This window comes from Pararge aegeria, chromosome 25, assembly GCF_905163445.1.
Source record: "Pararge aegeria chromosome 25, ilParAegt1.1, whole genome shotgun sequence".
In the NCBI taxonomy this organism is placed as follows: domain Eukaryota; kingdom Metazoa; phylum Arthropoda; class Insecta; order Lepidoptera; family Nymphalidae; genus Pararge; species Pararge aegeria.
The window spans coordinates 8,909,217-8,924,319 of NC_053204.1; the positions used below are offsets into that span (position 1 = coordinate 8,909,217).

Sequence of the window (15,103 nt, forward strand, 5' to 3'; positions counted from 1 at the left end):
GAGCGAGATAATGAGCCCTAACAGCATTTTTAAATATGCCCAGTGACATCGACTGTCTTATGTTCTCATTATGTCTAGAGTTCTCCATAATGTTGCCAGCGTGCCCAGTAGTGGGCCGGTAATGGGTGGATATGATGAGCACGATGATGACATATTGAATATCTTATCTATAAACGAAAAGTGGATATAAACAACCGACTCGAAATGGATATTAATTAGTGCTCTGTGTACGTCGTCCGGGAAAGATACAGAAATCATTTTTGGGATTGAGTATATCCTTTTATGACATGATTTCTAAGTTTATTTTGGACCTATCAATGCGTATTATATTATTTTATTACGATTGATGAATTTCTTAATGAAAAGGTTGCTTGGAAGCATCCGGCTCCGCTTCCATCCATCTCTCTCTCTCTCTGGTTCCTGGTGAGATCTTAACTTCGCGCTGGTAAACTGTCTCCATCGGCTTCTGTTGGAAGCCATTTTGGTGATTTGATAGAAGCGGCACGACTTTGATTTTTTAATGTGGTCTGCCCATCTTGTTGGGGGACTTGCCTCTAGGTCTTTTACCTTCGGTGTTGCCCGTAACTATAATTTTTTCCAGGCTATCATTGCCCCGCCGCATCATCATTCACAAGATACGAAATTGAATGTTAAATTGCAAATTGCTAATGTTGGAAAAGAGCAACTGCTGAGTTTCTTGACAATTCTTCTCGGTAGATTCTGCCTTCCGAACCGGCAAATGAGTCACTACTTGAAATAAATAAATTTTCAATTTTGAATTTATGAATGTGCCCGACGCTGTTACCCGGCGTCGGTCGGCCTCGGTTTTATGAGTAGCAATGTTATTTATGTTCAGCTACTAATACACTCGCGGTATTTTAGGCGCGCTGCGTCACTTGTGACGTCATCCGTGGACCGTGACGTCACCCGCGAGAACGTAACCTCTTAGGAAAACTAGCTTAGGTACTAGAGTGGTCCTATTATCCTGTATTTTGGAAAGGGGGTAACGTTATACCCCCTAGGAGACTGACTGCCTAACTGATTAACACTGCCTAAGTTTGATGGTCGATTGGCGCAGTGGGCAGCGACCCTTCTGAGGCAGTTTCTGAGTCCAAGGCCGTGGGACCGATTCCCATAACAGAAAAATGTTTCTGTGATGAACATGAATGTTTTTGAGTGTCTGGGTGTTTATCTGTATATTATAAGTATACTGCTGATACTACGGATGCTTTATAATGAGTCTGAGTCCAAAACAGATTTTTATTTAGTTTTTGTCTGTCTGTCTGTCTCTCTGTCTGTCAGGGCATCACGCGAAAACTACTGAACGGATTTAAATAAAATTTGGTATAGTGGTAGCTGATATTCCGGGTCAACATATTGGATACCTTTTATCCCGATAAACAATGTTTCCTCCGGGAAACGGGTTGAAAAATTTTATCAATTTTTCTTCATAGCTCAGTTAAATTTGAACCGATTATAATAATTATTTTGACGTGACAACGTCTTATAAATTGGTTTGCCGGGTGACACTTCAAGAAACTGCGTTACGCTCCGCTCACGTTATGCGCTCACAATGAGAGCGAGTGAGAGGCACGCGTCCCTTCCACTTGGGCATGGTTAGCCCGCCTAAGAGCGAGGGAGACAGACATAAAAAGTGAAAGGCACGCGTCCCTTTGTAGTAAACGCTGTTTCATTGTACGCAAATGTATTGCAAGTTATTGTATGTATATTTGTATATAAATACGTATGTATGTGTAAAGGTAAAAATAAAATTTTGTTAATATGAAATTCAGTGCGAGATTCTTTGTATAAATTAATGTTTTAAATATAATTCTTTGTATAAATAAATGTTTTAAATTGTTACTATTATTTCATCCTTCTTCCTACTATACGAATGAATATTCACATTAAAATTATTTTACCACTCAAAGTCGTTGTCACGTAAAACTTTCGCCCGTATACCGACTTTACAGGCAACCAATTTTTTTTTATTTTGAAGTGTATAATATAAAACATGTAGTGTCTAATTTTAATGAAGATCTGATAAATATTGTCGGAGATAAAGGACATAGCTATTCACAAATGACAGCAAGTAGGAAGGCATATGGGACAACGATCGAATACATTCGTACCATACTACTTAATATTATGAATGCGAAAGATCTATACATCCACCCAGACAAACTTTAGCAGCTTACTAACTCAGTATACCACGTAAAATAATAGTAGGTACATAGCTAGCCGCGATGATTACGATGTTAGCATCACATGTATTCTAACTACTCGATTGACTAATACGCGGACGAAGTCGCGAGGGTCTGCTAGTTAGTCATAAAGATCAGTCATCTTAGTACCCATAACACAAGCTACGCTTACTTTAGGGCTAGGTGGCGATGTGTGTATTGTTATAGTAAATTATAGTATTGTCGTTTAAATAAATATCAAAAAAAAAGGAGGGGACAAATGACAGGACAGTTGTCTAGTGGTTAGGATGTTTAACTATGGTTCCTGAGATACAAAGCAATAAATTAGCTATAGATAGTTTCGAAACGAGCAATTCTTATGTATAATATATATTTAATCTGAATCCCTGAAACGGCTCGCAACGATTTTTCTGAAGCGTGCAGGGGGATTCGTTTTATCCCTGTTTTCATGGAATGAAAAACTTAGCTCAGGTGGGATATGGGGCGGTTCCGAAACCAGAAGACCCCGGTTCGAGTCCAGATGATTTTTTTTATTCCATCCAGGTATTTTTATAATAAAGTGCTCAACGTTGTTTTTGACTAATGAAGTTGTTCGATGCTCTCTTTTCGACCGCTATCGATCGGGCATATCTTCCCTTTACAATGGGAGTCTATGGCGCCATGCCAAAATAGCGGGTTTTATCACTAAACCTGCCAACTCAGAGGTTATTGGCTAGATATTTACTTGTCTGTGCCTCGCCTATTATGTTTGTTATCGTTTTTTTGTCTGGGACGGCGTTTTTTTGAAGTGACAAATAACATATGCGGCGTTACCTCGATCTGAGGCGTTCCATTCAAGGCATGAAGTGCAATCGAGAGCGCGGAACGAGCGACAAAGAGGCACAGTCGGCCTCCGCGTTCGACATCTGTCTCTCTCCTACTTGAGTAAGCGATGCGTCCGCGTGGACAGCTTCTATACAATAATACATTTACATGTTTTCGGCAAGGATGAAGTGCAGTGAAAAGTGAATGTGGTGTCAATTGTTTATAGCAACGATAATATCTATCAAACAAGCCATAAATGCAACCATTCCATCAGTATTTTCTTACGACGTTGTCACGTTCAACTATCGTCAGTAAGCCGACTTTACAGACAACCAATTTTTTTTTAATAGTAATAATTGAGGACCGTCCTCTATGAATAGAGCAACACTTCAAAGTGGATGCAAGGAGTATGTCCTGCAACATGCCGCCCTGTGTCCAACAATTTGAGGAGTAGGTGTTAAGCCACATATGCCTGTAATTACACCAGCAACCACGCCTTTCAGACTTGAACTCAGCAATACTGCTTAGCGGCAGAAATAAGCATGGCAACAGTAGGTGCTTCCCCGGACGAGGGGAGCGGAGACAGGTGCGCGTGTTACATTTTGGAGGATCCGTTTGGTGTATGTAGAAACGTAAATTGCACCATACGGATTTTCGTTTTTGTCGCGGATTTTAGCAATTTAAGTTTCATTTTTATTTATTTATCTCTAGATACACCTATCATGGAATTCCGAGAAATATGTTTTACTTCTTTGTAGTTTTCGCGGATTTTTGTAAATTAAGTACATTTTATTTATTCATTTGTAGATATATCATGGAATTCAGAGAAGTATGTTTTACTTGTCTGTAGCTTTTCGCGGATTTAAGCACATTAAGTTAATTTTATTTATTTATTTGTATATGTATCATGAAATTCCGAGAATTTTGAATTACTTCTTCATATTTTTCTTTGATTTTAGCAAATTAAATTCCAATATTGAAATTTATTACTAAGGTAGTTAATTTATCGTTGTAATTGTTCCAGCAAGGCATCGGCGTGGAGTTGGTGCGAGCGTTGGACAGTCATCCCCCCAACCTGTCCAACGTTTTCTGCGAGTGCGATACAAAGGATGACGTGGTGAGTTCTTAGCACGTTTTAATGAATACACTTTTATTGTACACCACAGAGAAAATTTACAGAGATACAAATACAACAGCACAATAAGGTAGAACGTACAATTTGGCGGCCTTATCGCTAAATAGCAATCTCTTCCAGGCAACCAAAGGCATGAAAAAAGAAAATGCTATACGAAATTAGTAGGTGGTACAACAAACATTAGTGAAATATTAGGATTTTAAACTAAATTAACATTAAATAAACATAAAACATAGTAGGTACATATTAAACATAACATATCAAAGATATGTACAAAAATTTAAAATATATTCCATACATATATACAAACATATAAACATACAAATGCGCTACTATAAATACTAAATTAAAAAAAAATAAAAGAACTCTCAAAAATATGTAGAATACGAAATAAACAAAATAGAATACAGTGACCATCCCATCAATGCCAATGTACGTTTAAAATATATCATCAGCCTATTCCTCTTGTCTTTTGTTAAGGGTCCCGTACCTAAAACGCTGATACTATGACTCCGCTGTCCGTCCGTCTGTCTGTCCGCTGTCACCATACTGTGTCTCATGAACATAGCGCAGTTTGCAGCGACCTTTCTTTTTGAGTCCAAGGCCGTGCGTTCGATTCCCACAACTGGAAAATGTTTGTGTGATGAACATGAATGTTTCCCATTGTCTCAGTGTTTATCTGTATATTTATAATTTACAAGCGGACCCCAGCGCCATCAGTCGGGCTGATTTCTGAATCTAAACCATCCAGGGTGCCACCCAAACGCATACAAAAAAAAACATTCAAATTGGCCCAGCCGTTTAGGAGGAGGTCAGTGACATACACACGCACACAAGAAATATATATTTATATATATATATATATATACTAGCTGACCCCAGCGCCATCTGTCGGGCTGATTTGTGAATCTAAACCATCCAGGGTGCCACCCAAACGCATACCGAAAAATTAATTCAAATCGGTCCAGCCGTTTAGGAGGAGTTCAGTGACATACACACGCACACAAGAAATATATATATAAAGATAAAGATTATGAGAACTAGAGTCAAAGTCAAAGTCAAATATTTACACATACACATTACACACACACGTACCCATTCACAAACACGCATATTAGTTATTTTTTATTTTTGAAGTGAAAACTTCTTGAGCGGCGTTGAGCACTTTTTCTGTAATGGGTATAAAATCTTAAACTCGCGTCAGGACACGTGACCTGATCGAAAAAGCGTAAGATGAAAGTTGATTTTTCGGAGAGATAAACTTTTTAATGTAAAATAATTGTAATAGTTTTAAAGTGTTAAATTTTTAATGTAATATAAATTGTCATGTTTGTGTACGATAGCGCAATAAATGAATATTGTATTCTACCACATAAATGATAGTACTTTTATACTTATAAAGCAATTGGTGCAAAATTATTCCCTAACTATTCCAAAATATCAAACATGCTCAACGTTAATTAATAATCAAGTTTTCACTTCTGCCGGCACTCCCGGAGTGCAATTTTTTTATTACAGTACAAGTTAGCCCTTGACTGCAATCTCACCTGGCGGTTGGTAATGATGCAGTCTAAGATGGTAGCGGGCTAACCTGTTAGAGAGTATGCTAACCATACCGAATCGGTTTCTTTGCGACATCGCACCGAAACACTAAATCGCTTAGCGGCACGTCTTTGTCGGTAGGGTTTCAACTAGCGACGGCCAAAGCCCACTAGACCAGACCCAAATTGCCCCTGGCGGGAATCGAACCCGGTACCTCCTACTTAATCTCACAGCCGTCACGCCGCCGTTAGTTGTATATTCAAGCTAAACCAGCGGTGGGTGTTAATAGCTGTAACACTGTTTTTAATTAATACCTAGTTTAAATTAAAGACATTTTTTTTTTATTTAAGCAATTTAAATATCACTTGCTTTAAAGCTTTAAACGGTGAAGGAAAACAACGTGAGGATACCTGCATGCCTGAGAGTTCTACATAGCGTTCTCAACGGTGTGTGAAGTCCACCAATCCACACTGGGCCAGCGTGGTGGACTGCGGCCTAAACCCTTCTGGCCTAAACAACTGGACAATGTTTGTGTGATGAATATGAATGTTTTCAGTTTCTGGGTGTTTATCTATATATTATAAGTATTTATGTATATTATTCATAAAAATATTCATCAGTCATCTTAGTACCCATAACACAAGCTACGCTTACTTTGGGGCTAGATGGCGATGTGTGTATTGTCGTAGTATATTTATTTATTATTCTGAGAGGAGACCTGAGATAGGTAATCGGTTGGTGATAAAGATTAAAAAAAAGAAAAAAAACCTAGGATTTTGTCCTTGATTACGTAACATACACAGAAGTAGGTACATAACAATATGACAATGACTGTTTTATTAGATTACTAGCAACATTCGGTTAATTCACTATTAACGCTTCCGGTAGTGTGACTACTAACTACAGTCTGGCAAGTTACAGTGTACGTCAGCGTAAATCAAAGTCAGAAGTCATAATAACGAAAATATATTTAAAAAAAAAAATTTTTTTTTTATTCAACAAAATTATAATATATTGTAAAGGTTTTTTAGGAGTGAGGAAAATACGTGAGGAGTACACCTAAACAAAACAGTTATTATTTGTTGTATAACTCATTGAAAAAGTTATTTTTAAAAACTACACCCGATTATTTTTTACAAGTACCTACAACTGAAAATATGGTTAAAAAAAAAAACCAAACGCGGCGAAGTCACTAGTCACAGCAAGTTTCATATATTTCAAGTAGGCCTAATAATAAAAGCACGTTTGAAACGTCAAGATCTTTGTTTGTAGTGACACTAGCAAGAAGAAGCCAGCAGTAGTGCAGAAGTTGCTCATTTTCCAATAAGTACTTCCGTACTCCTTAACAGGTGAGCCCGTTACCATCTTAGAATGCATCATTGCCTACAACCAGGTGAAATTGCTGTCAAGGGCTAACTTGTAGCGGAATAAAACAAAAATGATGATTCATAAAATATTCATCAGTCATCTTAGTACCCATAGCATAAGCTACGCTTACTATGGAACTAGATGGTGAAATGTGTATTGTCGTAGTATATTTAGAACTAATATAATTGTCAGATTTCATTTTACTTAACGCTATATAAATAATGTTACCAGGATTGCATAAAACCTAATAAGTACATGATAATGTGACAATCACGTTTTATTGCATTGCTGGCCACATGCAGTTATTGGGCAATCTAGACAATTTACTACAATTGACTCATTCGCTAGATTTTACAGTTCGTTCGCTAAAAGAGTTTGAATTTCACTCAGAGTACTTTGGAATCGATTAAAACGATAATATATATATATATATATAATTATATGTATTTAACTTAATTGTATCACTGGTTGCACTATCCCGTTTTCCCTAACCTAATTCTCTACCATAAAGGGTTGTCTGGAGGAGATCGCTTAAAGCGATAAGACCGCCTTTGCGCATCTTATATATATATTTTTTATTGTTTTGTTATTTCTTGTTTTCGCTTTTAATTTGTGCAATAAAGACTTTATCTATCTATCTATCTATCTAAAACGAAACATTTTTTTAATAGCTTTCTAAGTTTCTACGCGACTTCGGACCGGAACACTAAATCGCTTAGCGGCAAGTCTTTGTCGGTTGTCCTCCCACCAGACCAGACCATAGAAAATTCAGAAATTATGCATTCCCAAACTGCCCCTGCCGAGAATCGAACCAGGGACCTCCTACTTAAATTCACAGTGCTCACCGTTGCGCCAGAGAGGTCGTCAAAAAAGACGTCAAAGAATGCTATAGAAGAGATAAATTTCTTAATAACACGGTTGTTTGGAAGCTGACATCTCGCGCAGGACACCAAAATATTCATTTTTCTCTCCTGCGCGAGATTATCGTGCGTCAGCTTCTGTCAGCTTAAATTGTGAATTGTTGATGGAAACGAGCAATTATAGTTTCTTGCCGGCTTCTTCTCGATACAATCTGCCTCCCAAACCGGTGGTAGAGTCACTGCAAGCTTACAGACTTGTCGTTACAAAAATGCTTATCAAGAAGTCCTGCATCAAAGTCAAAGTCAAAGTCAAAGTCAAATATTTCTTTATTCACATAGGCATATAGATGGCACTTTTGATGCGTACATTACATGTAAAATATGACATAGAAGCGAGTTGATGGCGATAACTAAATTCGTCAACTTAAAACTAAAGCTACGAGGGTTCCAAACGCGCCCTGGTCTAAGAAGAAGCCCGCAACTTAGCCGGTTGTTATTTAGTTTTTTATTATCACCATCTCACATTGTCATTTAAAACTATTAAAGAAGCAACCTGATTAGAGCAATAATTAACACCCAAGCATTTTTATCGTTGACGTAGTTCTTAAAACTATAATAGGACTTTTCTATAAGTATACGTTTAATACAAACTTTGAACTTTTTCAGAGACATCTCCAAGATATCAACTGGTAGTTTATTGTAAAATTGTATATTGCACTGCAAGTTTATTTTCACATTTTCTCTTAAATTTAGTTATATTTTTGTGAACATACATTAAATTTTCAAATGTGTATTGGCTTACATCTTTAAATTTATCTCTCGATGACTCGCTCGGACCCATTTTATAGATCGCACGAACAGCCCTCTTCTGCAGCACGAAAATAGTGTCAATATCAGCAGCATTACCCCATAGTAAAATTCCATATGACATAATGCTGTGAAAGTAGCTAAAATAGACTAACTTAGCAGTTTCTATGTCCGTCATGTGGCGTTCTTCACTGCATAGACGGCATCTTCATATCAACCCAATACCGGTCCACCTTAGGGCACGGGTCTCCTCCTACACTGAGAAGGAGTTGAGGCCCACCACGCTGTTCCAGTGCGGTGCGGACTCCAACATAACCGAGAACTCTCAGGCATGCAGGAGGTTTCCTCACGATGTTTTCTTTCACCGTTGAAGCAAGTGTTATTTGTATTGCTTAAAACAAAATAGGTTCTACATTAGTAAATAAATTTTGCATGTTTTGAAGTTTCGAGAAGGCAGTAAGTATGATGTGAAATTGCATTTTATGAAAAAACGTAGTAACTCCAAATTTAGTTTCGTCCCCGTGGGAAATTAGGTACGAAAAGTTGGATTATAAAAACTCTCCTTTCTACAAATGCTGAAACTAGACTACTTTTCAGTTTTGCGTACATATGGTATTTATAAATGTACCGACGACATAAAACGAGTTTCAGGTCACAGCGAGTGGAAATCCCTACAGAAAAATTTGAAATTATAAATTTCTAAATTTTACTCCGCCGGTTATTGTACCAGGGACCGCCCACTTATGAGACCACATATCACACCCCTGCGCCATGAGGGTCCTTGAAGGATATATGTAGACTCTCGAGATAGTAGTACAATAGTAATACTGAATTTGTAGTAGTACTGCCATGTTTATTCTGCCGCCAAGCAGCATTGTTGTGTTCCAGTCTGAAGGGCGTGGTTGCTGTTGTACTTCCAGGCACATCAGGCTAAACCTACGCCTCAGGTTTATAGACACCGCAGCACTTTGAGTTCCTTACATTATAAAGAAAATGGACTGTAGCAATATCAATTTAAATTCAAATTAAAAACTTCTTCATTCCTGTAGTCCTATCACAGGCACTTATGAAGCGTTCATACATACATATTTACGTTATTGTAAGAGGATGGTGATAACTTCGTTCGCCAACTTAAACCTAAAGCTACGAGGTTTCCAAACGCGCCCTGGTCTAAGAAGAACCCACAACAAACTTAGCCGGGTTAATTTTTTTTTTTGTTATCACCATCTCACAGTAAATTTGTATTAAGCTATGAAGCTTGAGAAATTCACACCCAAGCTTTTTCTATCCTTTCCTAATCCTCAAAATTATAATAGGATTTTTCTTTAAGCTTACCTTTTATATAAACTACTAGTATTATAAAAATATTAGAAGCAAAAATAAACTCGTTGTGCAGTTTACTTGACTACACAAAATTGCTAATTCTTTCAAGGGCAATTGTATATTAATTTATAACAAATTACCGAATAAAATCTTTGAGAAGAAAACGTAAGTCTTCAGAAAAATCCTAGTTTAATGTTCAGGATTACTTAAACCATAAAAAAAGCTTGGGTGTGAATTGCTCTATCTTCATAGCTTGATATTAACTTACTGTGAGATGGTGATAACAAAAAAAGATTACCCGGCTAAGTTTGTTCTGGGCTCTTCTTAGACCAGGGCGCGTTTGGAACCCTCGTAGCTTTAGGTTTAAGTTACACATATATGTATGAACGCTTCATAAGTGCCTGTGATAGACCTACATGAATAAAGAAATTTTGAATTTGAATTTATCGTAGGTCTATAAAAAATACGTCACGAAATTTCCCGAAATACGCCCATCCGAGCATGAAACAAGCGGCCCAGAACCGTGGATTTTGGAACTCTCTGTAAAAGATCTATGTCCAGGATATGAGATATCGAAGAGAGAGATTGAAATGATGATGATGATGGCACTTCAGATGAAATACCTACCTTGACGTCCTAAAAATAAGGATTATAATTCTTAAACATAACTTCAACAATCATAAATTAATATTGCTTTAAGTGATGTAGACCCTCGAAGCATTCGTTTTAAGTTAAGGAATTTAGTTATGACCGTCACTGACTGATGACAATGAATGTCCGTGAATAAAGAATTATTGAATGAGGACTTGCAAATTACGATTTTTATATATTTTGTATATATATGATACGAGACCAGGATTTTTGATGGGTATTGCAATAAAAGTTACATAAAAAAAAAACCGCTATAGGGGACACCCGGATTTGAACCAGGGACCTATCGATCTGCAGTCGATTGCTCTACCACTGAGCTATATCCCCTGATATCGGTTTCAACTAAAATTAGTTTCATGTTACATATAGATGCCTTCGAAAAAGGATGCGTGGGATGTAAGACCAAATACAGAACTGTATGTTATGTGCTATATTGGAATTTACTTCTTGGAGTTAGGGTTGATTTTTGTTTGCTCACGTTTTCTTTGTCGTGTTGACATGTTTAAAGGTAAGCGCCCACGGGACGCAGAAATTCATAAATCGAATGTGGCTATTATATAAAACTGGTTCGATAAATAACATAAAAATGCAGATAGCAGAAACTGGCCACTTAGTAAAGTTTACTCCAATAATTGGACACTACCTTCAGTCTCACTTCGAGGAAATCCAGTACGATGCGCGGCACGCATGATTTTCAGAGTAATATTGAATAAAGTCATCGGTGAAGGAAAACATTGTGAGGAAACGTGCATTCCTCAGAGTTTTCCATAATGTTCCCAAGAGCGTCTCAATCGCCTACCAATCCCCAAAATAAAAAAAAGGGACGTTTAACATCAGTGATCGCAAGATTTACGCCTGTCGCAAGCCTGTCGCGAGATACGTATACACCCTGCCGTTCGCCGTTATAATCCCTGAGTCGCCTCGTACGATATCCACGGGTTGGTGACTACTGTATTCTAATCTGACTCATACAAGCGCACGAAGCAAGCACGATCACACACACACACACACACACACACACACACAAGTACACGTACATAACAAAATCGCACTCACACTGCATGTTTTACTCGCATGTCAGAATTATATGAATAAATTGAAATAAAAATTTGTTTTATAATGGAAGTGCGAGATCTTTTGGCACAGGTTTTAAGTTCTCCGCCTTAACTTCTATTGTTTTATGTGAACAAATACATTTTCATTTCATCTGCCGTCACCACAGCGGATATATCATTACTGCGATTTATTGATCCGGCAATGTCTGTGTTTCAGACCATAACCTGTGACTGCGAGGCTACTCCAGCGTTCCAGTTGAAAGCTTTCAGCCAGCGCGGGGAGAAGGTGGAGGTGTCACATTACAGGGTTAATGTTAACAGGTGAGTGTTTATTTGTGCCACTTAACTCGGTAACTCTGTCGGTACTTTTACCACCATTATTATTTATTATTTATCAATAAATTAATTCGTTTACTCATCATACTAAATTTATTATGTAAATTAAGCTTAATTTGCTATACTCCGCGAACAGCAGGAGAATCTGTATGGTGTTATTTATAATTTCTTCATTCCGTATACTCCACACCAAACAGATCGTCGCCACTGTACCCTCTTCGCACGTTTCCCTCCGAAACCGGAGCATCCTCAGGAGATGTTCACTTTACAATGAATAATTGTTAAGACAAGAAGTGTTAAGATTGTTGTTTGCTTAAGCATTAGTATAGCAAATTAAGCTTAATTTACATAATATATTATGGATTTCTGCAAAGTAACGCCTGTTTCTATCCAATATCAACGTGCCGCTAAGATGTGGAACGCCCTCCCGGCAACTGTGATTCCTGCCACGTATAATTTGAGTACCTTCAAGGCAAGAGTGAATAGGCTTTTTCTAGGCAAGCGTGCTCCAACCTAGACCTCATCATTGCTTTCTAACGGGCATGATTGTCGTCAAATACTATACTATACTATTGATAAAAATCAATATACTAAATTAATTACATTATTATTCTCATTATACATATGAAATAGCCATGTTAGAAGTATCTCTACGTGATCAATTCAGAAATGAGGAGATCCGTAGAAGAACTAGAGTTACCGACATAGCTCAGCGAGTCGCGAAGCTGAAGTGGCAATGGGCGGGGCACATAGTTCGGAGAACCGATGGACGTTGGGGTTCCAAGGTGTTAGAGTGGCATCCCCGCACCGGTAAACGCAGGGTCGACCCCCAGCCAGGTGGACAGATGACATCAAGCTAGTCGCGGGGAGCCGCTGGATACAAGCGGCCCAGAATCGTGGAGTTTGGAACTCCCTACAAAAGACCTATGTCCAGCAGTGGACGTCAGCAGTGGCGTGCACAGGGTCTTCGGCCAGGGTATGCATAAAGCAGATATATAGCGTAAAATAGAAATATTCCCCTCCAATACGAGCAATATAAAATAATTTGGGTATGCAGTGCTTAAGTGCATGTATGATATTCACGCCACTGGACGTCAGTAAGTCGATTTGATGATGATGATGACTTATGACTTATGTTTTTTTTAAATCTAAAATATTCTACAATAATTCTACAATAAATTACCCATTGACATCTTGGAGATGTCTCTTAAAAAGATCAAAGTTTGTATTAAACGTAAGCTTATAGAAAAGTCCTATTATAGTAAAGGACTACGTAATCGACAAAAAAGCTTGGGTGTGAATGATTGCTCTAACCAGGTTGCTCTTCTAATAATTTTAAATGACAATGTGAGATGGAGATAACAAAAAAAAAACACCCGGCTAAGTTTGTTGTGGGCATCTTAGACCAGGACGCGTTTGGAACCCTCGTAGCTTTAGTTTTAAGTTTACGAATGTGGTTATCGCCATCATATCACTACCGTGTAATTCTCGTATACGCATCAAAAGTGCCACCTATGGACCTATATACTTTAATAAAGGTATTTTTGACTTTGGTAAAAAAAGAAAAGAGAGGAATACTAATAAAAATGGTAACAATAATAAAAAGAAACAAACTCGTAGATAAATTAAATAAAAATTACATCAAATAGGTAGTCAGTTACATTCTTTGAGAAAACTGGAGGAACTCGCATAGTAATTTATTGCAGTCAGTTAGGAGACTCCTAAAAAATTTTATTTAAATAAATAAACAAATAAATATACTACGACAGTACACCCATCGCCATCTAGCCCCAAAGTAAGCGTAGCTTGTGTTATGGGTACTAAGATAGCTGTTGAATTTTTTTTTTTTATGAATATAATACACATCAATACTCATAATATGCAGATAAACACCCAGACACTGAAAAACAATCATGTTCATCGCACAAACATTTTCCAGTTGTGGGAATAGAACCCACGGCCTAGGACTCAGAAAGTAGGGTCGGTCGGTCCATTGCGCCAGTCGGCCGTATTTTATTTAAAGGAGACAGTTGAATTCAATTCAATTTTATTTATTTTCTGATACAGGTAAATAGGTGTTACAGAAGAAAATATGCAGATCTTAACTGTATCACGCCAAATTGGTATGCAAATTGTGGTCAGGGTAGTATTTAAATTTTGTTTGATTTTACTACTAGGTACAATTAAGATATTGGCAATTACAATAATTCAAATTCAAATTCAAATTTTATTTATTCATGTCGGCCTTACATAGGCACTTATTAAGCGTTCATACATATACGTTTACATAACAATCAGGAAAATTAGACAGCTTTCCGATGTTGAAACAGCTAGGCTTGTTTATTTCGCATACTTTCACAGTATTATGTCCTATGGGATCTTGCTGTGGGGAAAAGCTGCAGATATTGAAAGTATATTTATACTACAGAAAAGAGCCGTACGATCAATATATAAACTTGGATCACGCGAATCGCTTCGTGAAAAATTTAAACAAATAGGTATTCTTACAGTAGCTTCGCAATACATTTATAATAATATAGTCTTTGTGAGGCAAAATATTACTCTTTATAAATCAAAAGCTGAAATTAACAATCGACTTACCAGAAACGGTCATAAATTAGTGATATCTGCATATCGTCAGCGAAAGGTGCAGAACTCCTTTGTGGGGTTGAGTATACGCTTTTACAACATGATTCCTAAGGAAATTCTTGACCTACCAATGCATACATTTAAAAAATGTGTAAAAACGCATCTAGTACAGCGAGGTTACTATACATTTGATGAATTCCTCAATGACAAGGTAGAATGGAAGCAGCCAGCCTCGCTCTCATCTCCCGCAAGATAGCAAAATGATTGTAAATGTTGATGTTGGAAAAGAGCAACTACTGAGTTTCTTGCCGGCTCTTCTCGGTAGAATCTGCTTTCCGAACCGGTGGTAGAGACACACAAACATGCATACTTGACGTTTCAAAAGTGCTTATAAAGTAGGCCTACTTGAAATAAATGAATTTGAATTTG

At 37.5% G+C, this 15,103-nt stretch overlaps 1 protein-coding gene and 1 non-coding gene across 11 annotated transcripts in view; one reads left to right on the top strand and one right to left on the bottom strand.

Annotated features, from left to right (window-relative positions):
* LOC120634781 overlaps nucleotides 1–15,103 on the top strand; it is an 82,557-nt gene that overhangs the window by 43,592 nt on the left and 23,862 nt on the right. For all 10 annotated transcript variants that reach the window (XR_005659255.1, XM_039905558.1, XM_039905561.1 and 7 more), the window contains exons 3-4: nucleotides 4,033–4,125; nucleotides 11,967–12,070. Coding sequence is in view for 9 of the 10 variants with exons in the window: in XM_039905558.1 (XP_039761492.1) it covers nucleotides 4,033–4,125; nucleotides 11,967–12,070 (197 nt within the window). In the remaining variant the exon portion in view is untranslated. The remainder of the gene's footprint in view (nucleotides 1–4,032; nucleotides 4,126–11,966; nucleotides 12,071–15,103) is intronic.
* Nucleotides 10,950–11,021, bottom strand: Trnac-gca. Its single transcript has one exon. It is a non-coding gene; the product is annotated as a tRNA-Cys (tRNA).